General features: G+C 38.0%; 1 protein-coding gene across 3 annotated transcripts; it reads left to right on the forward strand.

The window, feature by feature from the left end:
- The first annotated feature begins 9,115 nt into the window (after window positions 1–9,115).
- Window positions 9,116–17,906, forward strand: aktip (akt interacting protein). 3 transcript variants are annotated; one of them, XM_030726190.1, is made up of 11 exons: window positions 9,116–9,199; window positions 9,271–9,298; window positions 9,961–10,085; window positions 11,540–11,751; window positions 11,992–12,056; window positions 12,264–12,364; window positions 12,641–12,729; window positions 15,641–15,739; window positions 16,084–16,191; window positions 16,326–16,386; window positions 16,501–17,906. In XM_030726190.1, exons 3-11 carry the CDS (start codon window positions 10,038–10,040, stop codon window positions 16,606–16,608), a joined length of 891 nt encoding a protein of 296 aa, XP_030582050.1. In that variant the 5' UTR covers window positions 9,116–9,199; window positions 9,271–9,298; window positions 9,961–10,037; the 3' UTR covers window positions 16,609–17,906. The 3 variants fall into 3 exon arrangements, with proteins under 3 accessions (XP_030582050.1, XP_030582051.1, XP_030582049.1); XM_030726191.1 differs by having other exon boundaries at window positions 9,125–9,298; window positions 11,543–11,751; XM_030726189.1 differs by having other exon boundaries at window positions 9,125–9,298; window positions 16,501–17,905.
- The last annotated feature ends 42 nt before the right edge of the window (window positions 17,907–17,948 follow it).

Raw genomic sequence — 17,948 nt, forward strand, 5'->3', positions numbered from 1 at the left:
TTCACCTGCAGCAGATCTTACTTGAACAAGAACTGTCCAGTAATAAGTCGGCTTCACCAACCTCTAGGCTACTATCAGCCTGCCTGAAGAGCGTCATTAGTATTCACAAAGACAGACAGACAATCAGGCTCCAGTTATATCACTCAGCATTTGTAAGAATCAGATCTGAGACACAGCGGTATCAATAAAAGATCTAATTTCCAGCCTTACTCGAACAACTGCGCCTCTTTCAACCTACGCTGTGGGTATCAATTGTGCATTGAATAATGAAAAGCAATTATGCAGCTAAACAAAGCTGTGGTGGTAATAGGCTGTTGTTTTATTTTTATCCGCAAAATTAAAATAGATTCTGTGGCTGCGTGTGGTTTTCTTTTTCAAGACTGGGTCACGCTCAGGACAAGATCCTCCTGACACCAGTCTGCCTACAGCACGATTATGATAGAGGTTTCGATCCAGATGAATTAGACAGCAAGTCAGTATGAATGCGGAGACAGCGGCAGACAATCTGGCTGAAACTAGGAAGAAACAGAAGTCGGCTGCTTAGACTGCGTCTCAATTAATTATTCAAGAGCCAGATTCTCTATCCAATGACCCCGGTAAAGAAGCACAAATTATTTAGCAAGCTGCCACATCGGTGCTTGGTGTGAGGACATGAAGCATGGGCTCTCACTGAGATAGCCTATCATAGGAGATATGTGAACCTTTGTTCAGGCAGCTTGCTGCACGACACGTGGCCTCATGGGTATTGATGGCTGTATCAGGGTACAGGGGCACAGTTTCTCTCTCTGTCACCCATCCACCCTGTCCGCATCCACCAGGTCTGATAAGAAGGGTAAAATGTATGCCCTCGTAATCAACGGTGACTGAACAATATTAGATATCTGTCCTGTTTGAAAAAAAAAAAAGATGTGATACAGACCTAACAGAGACAGCAAAAAAGGAGAGATGTGGCATATTTTTAAAAACTTCTTCATGAGCAAACATGTCTAAAATTAAGGGCCACTGCGAATACACGACTTTTGGTTGACTATTTTTGGTCTGAGCTAACCATTTGAGCCCTAATATATTGCAAATGTTTCATGTACTGGAAGTGTGCAGTGGAGCATGTTGATGTATTTACGCTACAGTGTCACCAAGACAAAGTCTTGAACTTGGTGACATACAGTAAAATGAGACAGCCACGTCTGACACAGCGATTGTCACCCTGTTATTTCTGTTGCTCTTTAAAAAAAGGCTATATACTTTCCACAGCCACTCAAAATGTGTTATAATTTCAGAGCATGCCAAAGAGAGAGAGCAAGAGAGGAAGCGAATGAGGGAGAGGCTGGGTTAGGAGAAGGCGACAGAGTGTTTGCGCACACATATGCAGGTGTATGTGTGTTTGTAGTCTGTGTGATGTGATAGAGAGTTAGCCTTGATCTTGTTAGTGGTGATTGGGGTCTCTGCGAGACCTCACACACTGGGCTGTGGGTGTAATTGGCCCTGGCAGGCCGGCCTATAACCATGTGGAGACTTAGGGAAGAGGAATGGGAAGGAGAGTGAGGGCCTTTGTTTGTGGCAGCCGCCACATGTCTGCCTGTGTGGCAGTGCCGTGCTCCCGGGTGTGGAGGCTTGGCTTTGGGGAGATGATTGTTATAGCGCTGGCGTTGGCTTTAGAAATGCCTTTTTAATGGGAATGCATTTCACAGGCAAGAGCAGTGAGGTCTGGGAAGCCAAGATCACAACAGCAGGGTACACAAGTTCAGCATGTGCTTGTGTCTGGAGACAGTCCATCAGTGGAAACAGCCTGCCATCTGCTGCTGAACACGAGTATGACAGGAGGCCTCTTGAAAACCTCTCCAGTCTTCTCTGGTTTTAGATATTTGCCCTTCTCGGGCAAATATTTTGTGATGAATAATGAAATTTTTACATGGGAAAAAGGCTTTTCTTTTTAATCTTTAAAAGTGTGTGGAATTGGTTTACACACAAAGACACACTGTACGGTGTATATACACACATTAACATTTCTTTAAAGTTATTATATCTATTTACCAATTACTTTCACCTTTTCCATTGTTTTTAAGACTTATTGTCCTTCATCCTGCTAATTCTGCTTGTAAACCAATATGATGCATATGTCATCAGTTGTGTAGCTGTCGTTGTAAAGTACCTTAATTAAAGATCCATTCAATACCAGACCTTTTCCACTTACCTCAAGCACTTTCAACACTTTTCCTTAATGAACAAATGAATTATGCAGCAACATAGGCTCAGCCAACAAAAGGCATTTGCTGCCTAATGTGTTTGCCTAAATAGCAGTGAAGAGCAGGCCTACCTTTTAAGTGGATAAGGTACCTCTGTTCGGCTTGCGGTAAGTGTCTCGTTTAATTTAATTCAATAATCCTGATAAATGAAATAAATCCCTTTTGGGACACCCATTCCTTGAGTAGTGAGATAATATAAAATGAGGTTCACAGAGAAAAAATTAGGACATTATGGTTGATTGAGCTTTTACAAAAAGCAGAAATATTAATACAGAGATATTCTTTATGTTTATAATTTTGCAATAATGAATGAAGTCATCCATGTGGAAAACAATCAGCGCTCAAAGTGGATGACAGTGATTGCGAGGCTTAGTGAAAGAATGCATTAGCATTTTCGCACACTCCCAATGCAAATTGTTTCACTTAAACTTTTTAAATACCATTTTGTGTTCCGACTTAATTTTAATAAGTTTGCAGATAAGGAAGCATAAGCATGGACTTGAAAGGCAGATCGTGAGTCTCTGCAACACATTTATTCACCACTCGATTCATGAGAGGAAACGGGAAAATTGAAAAGAATGAAAGAACACGATCTTCGCTGAGAAATAATCAATTTTGTGCTGAACTGAGATTATTTAAATATAATAAGAAATATCCATATCAAACATTCATTTGAATTCAATATAGATGCTCGTATAATTAAATGCAGTATTCCACACAAATTAAAACAGGCCTTTCTGGAGGCTGGTGCTGCTTGTACTGAAAATGTTTGACTTATACCCATGCAGTTTTTGGGGGGCTCATATTTATTTAATAAATATGATTTGCACTTTGTGTATTTCTTCTAATAAATAGCCAAAGCAAGCAAGTTTCATTTTAGCATAGCGCCAAACACATGAATATGTTAAGCATTTGATTGCTTTAGTAACAACTGTGCATTTATATTTTTTTATGTATTTACCTACATCTATAAATAACAGCAGGCACTCGGTTAAGAAATAACTTAAAGTTTGTTTAAGAAAGAACCTATTTAGTGTTGAAGCTTGGTGACAATGCTTAAAGGATCACCATCAAATCTTATGATAATTTTGTAAGATTTCTGGAGAGGCGTTCACCTCAGTGAGGGTGTGCTGTAATCTTAGAAAGCCTGCCAGTGATCTCACTCTAAATAATGGGCGTACTGTAAGTTTAAATCTGCTCTTCTTCTGCACCTGCTCATTACCATAGTGAACTGTTTTTATTTACCATCACCCCCCCTCCCACACACACACACACACACACACACACACACACACACACACACACACACACACACACACACACACACACACACACACACACACACACAAACCCATCGCTTGTTTCCGGCAACTGCGGCCTCTTGTAAGTCAAATTGATTGAGTTGTCCTTGAACATCTGTTGTTCAGCCAAGCCTCAAAGGTAATCCTGCTAATGGCCCTCTAAGCTATCCACATAAACACACACATAAATAAAAATGTTTTCTAAGAGATTTGGTCATTGACTTGCTGCTAATCAATTCTGCAGCTGCATCTGTTGATGAAGTTTTGGAAGTAGCATACACAGCAAGATATATGTAGCGATCAATGCCTGGCACCGGGCTGGCTGAAGTGACAGTCACAGCTCCGCTGGGAGTCAACATTTACACGCAGATGGACCGGGCCTGTCGGATATCTTGGCAACGCGATGCTGCATGTATGCACGTACACACATACGCATAACTGAAACACTGACCAAGAGAATGTTGTCCATAAATGACAGAAGAGGGGAAAATTATGGGCTCATTTGAAGCAGAGTCTTTAAAGTGAAAAAGTGGCATTTCATAATTTAAGCTACCAAGCTCTGGCACACACTGATATGACTGCTCTTGGAAGAAAGACAATTTTTCAGCATTTTAAAGGGGAAAAAAAAGGGGAAAAAGGCTTTTCAACTTGCTGGCTGTGTTCTTTCTTATATATTTTGTCACTGGCTTGAAAAAAAATGCTTTTAACAACAAGATGTACACACAGCTTAACAAGAGTAAAAACAATAATAACCAAAAAAATGAGCAGAATTAATGCTAAAAAAAAAAAAAAAAAAATCACAAATACAATACAAAGTTACGCACCATTAATTACTGTAAAGCCATCCTGCACTTGGCGTACTGTCTTCCAGTATCTGCTGAAAATGCTTCTGTCCAGTTTGGCTGAGGCAGCCAGCAGTGTTCTGCTTTTAAACAAAGAAACACAACAGAACTGAAACATAAAGTGCCTGCTGCTTTCTCAATATGTTACCCATGCAGGGGTAAAGTCAGAAATTTTCCAATACCTGTGCTCACAACTAAAGAAATATCTACATATGACAGACCAACTTGACTTTTTTTTTTTTTTTTTTTTTTTGGATCACTCCTGCTGCCAAGCAATATTCATAAATTTAATTTCCAATCTGCTCTCCTTTTATTAGTTGTGTGTTATTAAATGAGATTGCTTCATCTTAATATAATATATTTCCAAGGCCTGTGAATGTGGCTAGGAGCTGATATTCAAATTCAATAACATGGCCTGTACTTAGAGCATGGCACTAATAAATGCCAATGTATGATGCATATGAAGACGGGGCTCAGCGTGGAAGTGGCAGCGGGTGATAATAATCTTGTGAATGTCCTTCACGGGAGAGACATGCCTGCCTTCCACCCCTGTGCCCCACTTCTCATATACCTGAAGAAGCCCAGGTGACCTACATATGGAGAACGAGTATGCCGAAGAGAGAAAAGGTGGCTGTTAATATTTCTCTATTTTTTATTAGCTAGACCAGACAAATCCCCGATGTGTATACACTAGCTGTCATACTTCACTCCAGAGAGAGAACAATGTAAATCACAACTGTGCGACTGACCTTTAACCTCGCCGCTGGACACTGAAGAGACAGGCCTGTTGTTCAATCTGGGGACATCAGCAGTGTTGTTTTGGAGCAAGAGACAGAGAGATATAAACACATGACCAAGTCATACAGTGGTACAGTTAGCAGCAGATTGGTCACAGGGTCTCACATCTTGGCCTCTGTAGGGTTAAAATTGACGCCGCTCCCTTTTTCCTATTTTATCACTGGAACCTAACAACTGCTTTTGCAAAGGTTGCAGCTTAGGAAGCTTAACCACAGGAGCGAGTGACCTTTACTTTTATTATGAATATTTCTATTTCATCATTATTATAGAGTGAAATCTATGCATATGATCAACACAATGGATTTCTTTTTCATTAGTTGTGTAAAATGCCAGTCAGTGAATGGAGGGGCAGCAAGGGCTGCCAGCCAGCCTGGAACCCCCCCCTGCATTCACTGGAGGGATCTGACAATTGGAATTAATATGCGTGGAGCTTTCCGTCCCTGTATGTTGGCTGAGGTTTTCCAGGCAACTTTATCAGGGGTAACATTATCGAGAGCTTTGCCGAGAGCTTCTTCATCATGCTCACATCCGAGCCTGCCCAACACTTGTCACTGTCAATCACAAGGTGATAATACACAGACGATTCTCTCATTTGGTTTAATAAAATCTCCAGGCTTATTTCAACTGCAGTCATTACAGCAAATAATTGCTGCATTGAGGTTTTAGCCAGGCCATAGCCTCAGGGATAAGGAAAGACTATTGCTATATGAAGGATTTGGTTGATGTTTTTTTTTTTTTTTTAACCTTTACTCCCCAGTCGTTCATATTTCTAAAATGAATATTACATTTGAATCTAGATTTGGCTTTCTTTATTCAAACTAACATTGTTATTACATATTATCTGGATGTGGAGTCATCTGTTTTCACTTTTTTTTATCTATGTGCTGTCAAGTCAGGCTTCACCAGGGACTGCCAATTGTAATTTTTAACTGTCATTTAAACCAAATTGTAGATCTGAATCAGCGGGCCTAAAATTCTCTGAAGAAATGGACTGACAGAAGGGAACATATTTCATCTTAAATTTAAATTCTGGCTCCATCTGAAAGTGCGCAGCTGGAAAATTCTGCTGAAACCACTATATACAGTATAAATCTTTTAGACAGCAACAATCAGACAGAGAAATATCCCATTACATCACTGATCTACTTGGCAAATATATATGGGGATCTGATGCCAGTATGATGCTTCATATTCAAATACATACACCAGATTTGCTGTATATCTCCCGGCAAACTTGAAATATGTTATAGCACCTGGTCAAATATATCTTTAAGTAAATAAGGTGAATGCCAGCGAGGGTATGTTATTAAACCCACCATGACCAAAAATTTTCAACATAAAAGCATATCCAGCTTTAACAGGTCACATATTTAATTAGCTAATCCAATCTCCTCATTTTAATTACATTCATTAGTATATTTGTTTGACCAAACAAGGTCACAATAATTGATTAGATAAAGAATCAATGGCAAAGACACAAAACTCATTACAAGAGCAGTGGTGTGGATATTTGCACCCTTGTTGGGGTCACACAGTTTATCTCAATGTCGATGAAAGCAAAGGCATAAACTTATTTGTTTTGAGGTGGTCTTTGATTTGTACATGTCAGAGGAATGATTGTGACCTTGCATCGTTGGCTGCCCCATAAAGAAGCGGGACGCTAATTACCTTTGACAGTGAAGTGTACTTGGGACAATATACAATCAGATAACAATAATGGAGTCAATAATTTGTATTTACTCTGAAACTTGGACAATGTCATTTCTCCCAATTAATGCGATCACCCATGCATTAAATTAGTTTTTTTTTTTTCCCTCTCACCCAGAAAAATAATTAGGGGTAATTGTTAAGAAATCAATCAATCAACAAAGTAAACTGTCAATGAAGCATGGTCAAAACTAAAGAAGTGTGTGACACAAGGCTTGGATGCATCTTGCCCCTTGGGGAATTTGTTATGCAGTACACTGAAACATTAAAATAATACAACAGCACAGTGTGTATTTTCTGGTTTATTGAAAATGATAGATCCATACATCCACTAGTGACTATTTAACCTAAAAGGTAGCTTATATTAAACACTTAAATATATGTTAAACCTTTAAACATCATGCACAAAAGCAAACAGGAATAAAATGGTCACTCAAAGGATAGCTAATAAACGCACAAACATGCAGGCAGTAAGCGCACAAACCCACATGCACACACATTACAGAGGCATGTTATTAATAACCACACTTAAAACAATGGTTTATTTATCCTCTTTAGTGAGAGTCTTTGTTATTACAGGTTTAAAATGTGACAATGTTTTAAAATATGTCCTTAAATTAAAAAAAAAAAGACAAAATAATTATACATTATTCATTGCTTGAGATCTTCACTACCTAAAAATGTTTTAATATCCAACCGTAAATAATTTCAGCACCCTATAACATGTAAACATTGAATAATCACTGTTTTAGTGTTTCTACCATATCAAATTCAAAAAATACTTCTGAGTCGAACAAGCCCCGACTCTACCAGCATCTACTTTTTCTCAGTACGGTGCCTCTTACCGCAGAGGCCTCCAGCAGTAACTATTACTATTCAAGGGCTTTGTGTCTTTTTTTTTCATCCAAGGTCTAATGAATCAAGTGTAGACAGTAACATAACAATAACAGTAATAGTATATTAACAGATTTGCAGTCAAAAAGAGATCAACAAAGTGCAGGGAAGCACATAACCCTGAGAAGTGAAGAAGAAAAATAAAATGAACTGCATAATAAACTTTGTAATTTATGGAAGAGATTCTATCAGAATTCTTTCTGCACTCATTTTTATTTGAGCAAATAAATTAAAATAAAATACATATTACAGGAAGAAATAAGATAAATGAAACATGGGGTGATGGCATTTTACATTAGTCAATTTTATATCTATCACTGTATGTATACTGTTAGGGTCTTTGCTGCTTTTTTATTTTTCAACTGAATGAAAGGGTTGTAATAATGGTTGATGTCAGTTAAAACTATAGCAAAGTCTGGCTTTTGATTGGTCTATTTTGCTTTGTGTATATAGAACTTCCCAAAAATTATCAGACCCACATAACGATATTGGTCTGACCCATATCTGGCCCACATGATGCACTTACACTTGGCCCACATACTGGAAAGAATAACGGCCCTGTGGTGGCCCAGATCTGGAGGTGGCCCACACAAGGGCCAGCACAAGGCCAGCTGCAGACACATTGGTGGCCCTGTGCTGGCCCAGAACAGTTTCAGTACTGTGCAAAAGTGTACAATAGTGCCATCATTGCTGGACCTGGCCCACATCCAGTTGACATACCACTTAGCATGCAAGCTGTCAAATATATCTATGATAATGCATGACCATTTTACTTACTGAAATCACACAAATGATCGATATTCAGTTTAAATCTTTCCAGAACGTGTTTTACAGGATATATTCTGTGCAAAATTGTAAATGAAACTTCTTTTATTTTATTGACAATGCAGGATTTGTCAGATTTAAGTAAACAGATTATGTAATATTATAGAACATTAATAGATTACCAGAATATTTGTGCTGGGGTAACTGGGTGCTCCGGATCTGTTTCTATCTACTCGTCTGATTTATTTATTCATCATTTATTTAATCATTTAATCGAGGCATTACTTAATTAATAAATTCTTGTAATTTTACCCTAAATCATTATAATTTTGTTTAAAGAGTAAAAATTAGACCCAAGAACTACAAATTAGACCGAACATTATCACATTAAAAAAGAAAAAAATAAAGAAAGAAAAAACAAGCAAAAACATTAAATTCGAGGGGTCTGTGTTAAAGGGCACACTGACGATCACGTGACAGAGAAATCAGCAAATCACCTGCGATGAAATATTTCCCTATAGACCAATAAGAACGTGTTGTACTGCGGCAAAAATACGCCCCTCGTTAAGTTAGATTGATCTCCCGTTTCTGTGTTTGTCAAATTGTTTAGCTAGCTTGCGTTAGCCAGCTAGTGATATCCAAAGGAATGGTGAGCAGCTGAGCGCTTTCTTTCGAAAATTAAGCCGAGAAACGCCTTGACATTTTCTTTAACATTTAAAGGGACTTTAAGACATCTCAAGCAAATACGGTGAGTTTAATTATTAAGCTCTAATGCAAGATCCAAAATTAAAAGAATCGTCTTGTTAGCAACGTCAAATGTAGCTTTAAACCTAAAGCATTAGGTTTAAGGCTACATTAGACAAGTCAAGTAAAACAGCTGTGACAGTGTAAGTGTGGTAAAATGAAATTGTCGCATACCTTGAAAGTTTATGTTGCTAAAATTCTAGCTGTCAGCTAGAAATAGGTTGGGTTTAGCTGCCTCACCCTGATCCATAACATTTGCTAGCGTATCACTGTAATCTCAGACTGTGGCGAATAACACGATAACCCATTATTCTGCCAGAAATGCCAAGACTTTAATAATACATTAGATTAAACTCAGAAGCTCGGTTTCAAGCTGTCACCACTCTGACAGACAGCGTTAGCCACACGTTTGAAACCGTCTGCAGTGAAATAGCCAGGTTAGCACGAAGCTAAGCTATCTGAAACAACCCTTCATTTCAGATCATTTCTGGAGTATTGTTTTTCCGCTCTTAACATCAGGATGTTTTAATGCGAACTGGTTCCAAGTAGCTATGTTGTTATCTAGATCTGTTTCGGATGCTTAATTTTTGAGTTGTGTGCTTAGGTTGTACGTGTTTGTGTTTGACCTCAGCTACAGCATTTGTTTCCTGTGTCTTTCCACCACAGCAGCGGATGGCCCGGTGGGAACCTGTCGTGGGACCTTCATAAAAAGAGGGACATCGGTCTGAACCTCTGAATGAGTTATGAACTTGAACCCCTTCTGGAGCATGTCTACTAATACAAGTCGTAAGGTAAACGCTTTTTTTAAATTTTTAATTTAATTTTTTTTTTTAAATACCTGTAATCATACTCGAAAATTTGCCATCCCCATCACGTATTCTGTGTGGAACAATAGTGTCAAATTTGATATTAATATAACATTTTGCTGGCCAGAAGCCTGCCTTAGATGCATGTGATTAGATGCGTAAAAGGCTGTGGAAACCTTTCTCTGAAATTTTCTGCACATGATAGTCATCAGCTTTGCAAAGCAGACCTTTTTTGATGCCTTAACAGTGCAGTAATGTTGCCTCACCTACATATGACATGGCCTAGATGATACCTTAATTTTTAAAATCTTGACAATCATCTTGACAGATGTCATCTTTTGACTGTCTATTAAAAATAGAGCATAGTTATGATTAGATTTAAGGTAGAACTTATGTTCATTAACTCAAGTTGTGGTTTAGTTTGTGCATTTGCTGAGCCTACATTATGAGACTAGTCTCTTAATCTTTCAAATGTTTTGATGTGATTATTGTGAATTGACATGATGAAATGAAAGTGACTGTTACTTAGTTAAAAAAAATCTGTACCTGTTAGCACAACTTCATTTCCAGTCATAATCATTTAACATCTGAGAAAGCTATATAATTTCTCAGCTCGATTCTCTTTTCTCAGCCTTCAGTACAGCCTTGATTCCTGCACCTGTTTCTGCTTGAATTAATTTTTACAGGACTCTTGTTAAACTGGAAAACTTTTTCTTTTACTCAAGTTAAGGGTGTGGTCCTTCGTTCATATTGTGTGGATTTTAAATGTAACTCTGACTTAAATTACTTTTTTAATGATGTAGTGGTATTTGATGAAGTTAGCTAGTGCTAGATTAAATTTTCACCAAAACAGGGGTGGGGAACTAATTTAGGGAAGAGGGAAATGGTGTACCTTGAGCATAGGTGTGAGTGAGCTCATTTGTTTCAACCTCATTGTTGGTCTGTTTCGACATATTCTACAATCAAGTTTGACTTCAGTGGTTGTGCAGCCTAGATCTGTTGCATTAGTAATATTAATTGTAAGCATTCCTGTCATACTTGTGTAGATCAGTGGTAGTGTTTGTTGTGGCTTCCTGATATATCCTGGCATTCTGCTACTTTGTATTCAGAGTGTACTGTGACACTTTACTGCAACTGTCCATATCATCCTTAATGTCATCAGTAAGATGGAGTTATAGCTGGGCATGAAAGTGTTTGCTCTTGTCTAGACATGGCTTCCTGGCAAGCTGCAAACCAGATGGGCAGCGTAACCTGAGAGGTCAATCACAGCACATGGTCACTACCCTGTGCCATTGGCCTACTCCTTCGTGTGCATAAATGCTCAAACCGCACCCTCTCTAAATCTAACTCTCAGGACTTTCCTTCTGATTTTCTGCATAGCTTGGAATTTTTAACAGTTGATGTGTTGAGATTCCTGTCATGTTTTCAATCTAAAACAGCAGAGATCTGACAACGAGGAACAGACCGGGCATGGGGAGCAGAGAGCCAGCCCAGCCCGGCTGTCCTTCGGCAAAAAGCAGCTGCCCCCCATTCCTAAGAATGCGACCCCCATTACCAAGCCTTCGTCAATGGGGACTCCAGTCCAGTCATCCAATGGCACGCACGCCTCTTATGGTCCTTTTTACCTGGAGTACTCTCTGCTGGCTGAGTTGTACGTATTGGCCCAGTATCAAAATTTTAATTTCATTCATTCTTCTTTTTTTTTTGGTATTTCTTAATTTCTTGGCATTTGTCATATTGTGTGTTCTGTGTTTATACGTAATGCTCCAGTATGCTGTTAGCCCTTGTTTTTAAAATACCTGGTGTATATTTTCTGTATTAAGCTAGTTTCACAGTATCCCTTTAATTCCTTTCCTCCTTCTGATCTAACTTCTTTTCTTGTGACCTGCAGCACACTAGTGATTAAGCAGAAGCTCCCTGGAATTTATGTCCAGCCATCCTACAAGTCAGCACTAAGTAAGGATCCCACTTTTTAAAGTTCTTAGAGTTACTAATTTTTAGTGTATTATCTATTTTCATGTTATCTTTATCCAACATTTGTTAGTATCTGGGAAAAAAATGTATACTATTCACTGTGACTGGTAAACTGTCTGCAGTTACTTTGCTTTGTTCAGCATTACTCTGACCTGACTTCTGAAATGGCAAACCTCTCTCACTGTCTAGTGTGGTTTGGAGTCATATTCATCAGACATGGCTTGTACCAGGATGGTGTCTTCAAATTCACTGTATATATTCCAGATAACTATCCAGATGGAGAGTGTCCAGTAAGTATTAGTCAACAAATCTTATTTTTGATGTTTTGCTGCTTACCAAAAAAAAAAGGTGAGTTTACGGTCATGGTTTGTAAATATGTGTTAAATATTGGGAAAATAAAACATGTATGTCATCTGGCAATGTGTTTTATAGTTGCATTTAAGCTGCTGTCCTACAATTATAAATAAGAGGCAGAACTGGAATTCTACAGTTTATCATAAAGTTTTGTTTAATAAAAATTGAGGCAAACCTTTAACAGTCTTTTTTTTTTTTTTTTTTCTCCACAGAAATTAGTATTTGACATACCAGTCTTCCATCCCCTTGTTGACCCTGTGTCTGGAGAACTTGATGTCAGGAGAGCTTTTACCAAATGGAGGTATGTTTACCATTTTTTTCCTGCTTGTGCAGTTTGCTTTGCTGCTTTTCTCAAATTATATTTTGCAGTAGCAGAAATGGGGGGAAAAAAAAGATTGAAAACGAATGAATCACCTCGTACCACAGGTTTAATAAAGAAGTAATTGTGTATATATGTACAACAATATGTGCTGAGTATACACAATAAACTGTATAAAGCTACACAGTATGTTGTCCATGGGAGGAAAACACAACGATATACTGAATGTACATTTACTGGCCACTTTATTAGGTACCCTTTTTGCCTTCTAAAAACTTTCTGTAGCATAGATTCAAAAAGGTGCTGGAAAAATTGCTGAGATGTTGGTGACACGATGGGATCACACAGTTGCTGCTGATTTGTCGGCTGCACATCCGTGATTCACATCTCCTGTTCCACCACATTCCAAAGGTGCTGTATTAGATTGTGTTTCCGTGGCTGTGGGAGCCATTTGATTACAGCAAACTCATTGTCATTTTCAAGAAACCAGTTTGAGATGATTTGAGTCTTATGACATGTTATCCTGCTGGAAGCAGCCGCCACAGGGATACACTGTAGTCATAAAGGGATGGACATGCTCAGCAGCAATGCTCAGGTAGGCTGTGGTATTTGAAGCTCAGCTGATAATAAGGGGCCCAAAGTGTGCTGAGAAAATATCCCCCACACCATTGCACCACCATGAGCAACAGCCTGGCCATGCTTTCATGTTGTTTATGCCAAATTCTGACCCTACCATCTGAACGTTGCAGCAGAAATTGAGGCTCATCAGACCAGGCAAAGTTTTTCCAAACTTCTCTTGTCCAGTTTTGATGAGCCCGTTCAAATTGTAGCCCCAGTTTCCTGTTCTTAGCTGACATGAGTGGCACCCAGTGTGGTCTGCTGCTGTAGCCCATCTGCTTCAAGGTTTGACATGTTATGCCCTCAGACATGTTCTTCTGCATGCCTTGGTTGCAACGCTTGCTTATTTGAGTTACTGTTGCTTTCCTGTCATCTGGAAGCAATCTGACCGTTCTCCTGACTTCTGGCACCTATGAGGCATTTTCTCCCAGAGAACTGATGGATGTTTTCTGCTTTCAGATCATTCTCTGTAAACCCATTAGATCAGCAGTTTCTTAAATATCCAGACCAGCTTGTCTGGCGCCAACAATCATGCCACGTTCAAAGTCACTTAAATCACACACACACGCACCCACCCAGTTTTGATGATCAACCTCAGCAGGTCATCTTGACCATGTCTACACACCTAAATGCATTGATTTACTGTCACGATTGGCTGAAATTTGTGCTGTAATTGAATATGTGTAATTAATGAAGTGACCAGTGAGTTTATGTGCACCAGGAAATATGATTCTGAAAAGTAGAAGATCTGATAACATGTCCTCCTGTAAGAAAAAAAGAACAGCTGTGCTTCTGGACGTTATCAGTAAAGCCCTTTTGGACTGAATACTGACAAGGCAATGAAAACAAGTTCAGTATGCTGTTCAAATAAGGAGTGACAATGGCATGGAGTATTAGTATTTAAACAGATCTTGGCCCTATTCCAGGAAGCAAGTTTAGCTAACAGCTGTGTGTTAACCTTGAGATAAGGGAAATGAGTTTTCTGTTCCACAAACAGTTAACTCACAGTTCAGCCTGTTACTGAGGTCACAGACTCTGTGAACTTAACCTGCTTGCTGGCAAATTTTTTTTTTTTCAACAAACCTAAGCAAACGTATCTGGAAAAGTTTACATTTTTACATATAATGAAAAGTTAGATTTTTAGTGTTTTTTTTTACTTACCGTGTCTGCTTTTATAAGGACAAAGACAGTGATTACGTTGCAGATTTGTTAGCTCAAAATCTGCTCAGTCCACTTGCACAACAGGATCCAAAACCGAGTAGGTTAGACTGGAGAACAGTTTTAAAGCATAGTTCCTGTAAATCTCACTAAGCTCACTTTTTTTTTTTTTTTTTTTTTTAAATGGCAAAAATAATGAAATTCTCTACTTTAAAAAAAATGAGTTATTACTTCCCATCAGTACATTAAACTTTAACTGAATAATTACTGAAAAAATGAAATGGTCATAAATTATAGCACAAAATTTTTTACATTTTAATTTATTTTTATTTTTTAATAAAACACTGGCTTGAGGGCGGCTCCGCCCTGGAGTCTGTTGCTGTCTGGGTAACTAATATCACGGGTCCATCAGTAAAGTGTCAGATGTCTTTCTTCATATTTTCTCTTCATTTTCTGTCACAATTTTTCCCTATTAGGTTACAGCTGAATAACTAGATTTATAAATCAAATGTAAAATTAGGATTCCAGCATCATCTAATCAAAATTCAGTTTGGGTCAATGATAACAAACTTTTATGCTGTATATGGTGATGACAAACTCGTGACTCTTCCCTTCTGTTTTTAAGAAAAACATGGTCCACACTGACAGTTAGATTCCTTGGTCCAGTGGATTAAAATGGGGGGGTCTGCTCTTCATTTACCCATTGCCATGGTGAATCCTGGTATCGGAGCGCCATTGATGAATGCTTTCTGTCTTTACTCACGCACACACTTAACTCAGGGTGAACACGCTCAGTTTATTGAACTAACTGTGATCAGCCTTTCTGGAACCAAAAACAGTTGCTGTCAAGAGTTATTCTACTGTTTATGATTAGATTCAGTTTATTGAACATGCTTCCTTGAATAGGACCCCCATCTACAAGGACAAGGTTTTGAATATAATCACCCTTATGTGATTTTTGTGGTGCTTTCAGTATTTGTTTTGTTTTGTTTTGTTTTGTTTTTTTGTTTTAGTTTTTTTTTTTTACTGTAAAAGTAGAACACTAATTGACTTCTTGCACCCATATTCTCAGTAATGTCAAAATATTATTGTCAAACCCAGTGTTATGTTTCTGTAGACGGAATCACAACCACATCTGGCAAGTCCTGATGTACGCACGTACGGTTTTTTACAAGATAAACACCACAGACCCACTCAACCCAGAGGCTGCTGTGCTGTGAGTTTGAGCATCCTTTATTTTTTCATAATGTAAGAGATATTGTGTGGGTTTTTTTTTTTTTTTTTTCATCTGAAAATGTTCAAATAACATTTTATTTGTCCAGCATAAATAGAAAAGCAAAATAAAAATAACTGAGTCTTTTTAGCACTGAGTGCAAAGTGATATGAAATCAGTTTCTGGCTAAATAAATCTTGACTTGGAGCATGAACAAATGAGATATATATATATATATATATATATATATATATATATATATATATATATATATATATATATATATATATATATATATATATATATATATATATATAAAATCTCATTATAATTTTTTTTTTCTTCAGATATGAGAAGGATGTGCAGTTGTTCAAAAGCAAAGTGGTGGATAGTGTGAAACTATGCAACAGTCATCTTTTTGACCAACCTAAGATTGATGATCCCTACGCAATAAGGTTGGTCAACTGTCCATTTAATACTCTAGTGCTCACCACTACACAAAAAAATGTGTGTGTGTGTGTGTTAAAACTCCTAAGAGGGAAATAAGATGTTTTATGCTCAGTTCTCTCCTCTAATTCATTGGTTTCAGTTTTTCCCCATGGAACCCAGCTGTACACGAAGAAGCAAAAGAGAGGATGTTCACATACAAAGTAAGTTTTGCAAAATTAAAGCTTCGTGCCTTCCAAGCAGAAGTGCGCAATCTGTATGTATGTGCTTGGGCCGTTCTTGTTATGCAGTTGTTAAATTTGCCTTTGTCGCCCTAGAGACGACCTGAGGATCACCACAAGGGAACTCAGGCTTCAGGGTTGTCTTGGGTAAAGCCTGGCTCGACACAGCCCTTCAGCAAAGAGGACAATCCTCCCCAGAGCTGAACCTGCACTGTCAACACAGTGGCCACTAGAGGGAGGCAGAAGGATCAGATGCCATGCTGCCAGCTTGCATCAGCCTCCGGTGTGAATGTGGATCTTTGATAGTTGGGACAACTTTATATTAGCTCGTTACATTTATTGCTCGGCTTTAAAAGCTTTTGTAGGCATCTCCTCCTCAAAGAGCTTTAGAATAAGGAGACCAAGTTTGTATCATATGTAAATCAATAATGACAAATGGATGTGTCAACATCATTTAGGCTATGATGCAATCAACATGCGTTCTCATTTTGGTTTTTTTTTTTTTTTTATCCATTCTCACATTCAGTTAGGTTATCACATACAATTCCAGAAGGCTGTGCAAGATATGATCAAAATTATTTTCATTCTTATGGTAAGTACAGTGGATTGTATGATCAATAACACTTGTTGAAATTGGCTCAGGACTGTATTTGTCAGACTCGGAATGTTTGGCCACAGCTGTGTCAGTGAAACACCCCAGTCATATCCTCCAATACCCCGTCAGGCTGACATTTGCTTTGTATTTGTGTCTTATTGGACAATGATTTATTCTTTTCACTGCGTAAACTATTGTCTTACATGGCTCCTAATATTTATGTAAAGCTGGGAGAGCAGATATGGTTTTAAATAAGATTCTAAGTAAGCAAGCTTATGTATTTTGTCAGATTTTTTAAATCATTTTGAATGTTTTATATATATATATATCTATCTATCACTGGTTATTACAGGTGTGACATGTAAATACTGGATTCTATGCTAAGGTTTGATTTTTAAGAGACACATTCATTGATGCATTGGGAATCTTTTGGTTTTCTTTGTAGATAATTGTAAATTATTCCCAAGTCAAGAAGTTATTCTAGCATTACAGAAGGCTGAAAGAAAAACACATTTATTTTGATAAGGTTTAGTTATTTAGATTTACATTCTGAGCAGCACAATATGACTGTAATATACTGGGGTACTTCATATATTCTCTAGATTCAGCCCAGTGTCAGTTTAAACTTGAATTCTTCATATGAAGAGGGATCTGGCTTGATGGCCATATTTGCAAGTGGTGTTGGGAAAACTAGATTTAAAAATCTGTGGAAATTCCACACAAGAAATCAGCACATTAGAACAGCAGATGTGGTGAAACCTGTTTGATCTGCTGTGAAGGGCAAAAGCGTAACAAAATCTGCGTGCTTCACATGATGCCATTCGGGCTGTTCACTGTTCAACTTCAGGTCTTGTTCTGTATTGAACCATTTCTTCTCGACTGCTTAGTTGATATGAAATTAAAATGGTTTTCTTTAAAATCAATAAAGGATTTTTTTAAAGCCATGCTT

This window comes from Archocentrus centrarchus, chromosome 3 (assembly GCF_007364275.1).
Source record: "Archocentrus centrarchus isolate MPI-CPG fArcCen1 chromosome 3, fArcCen1, whole genome shotgun sequence".
In the NCBI taxonomy this organism is placed as follows: Eukaryota; Metazoa; Chordata; class Actinopteri; order Cichliformes; family Cichlidae; genus Archocentrus; species Archocentrus centrarchus.

Coding starts and splice junctions, on each gene's coding strand:
- aktip (XM_030726190.1), top strand. CDS start 10,038: ATGAACTTGAACCCCTTCTGGAGCATGTCTACTAATACAAGTCGTAAG. Junction 12,730..15,640: donor AGAGCTTTTACCAAATGGAG/GTATGTTTACCA, acceptor ATGTTTCTGTAG/ACGGAATCACAACCACATCT. Junction 15,740..16,083: donor AACCCAGAGGCTGCTGTGCT/GTGAGTTTGAGC, acceptor TTTTTTCTTCAG/ATATGAGAAGGATGTGCAGT.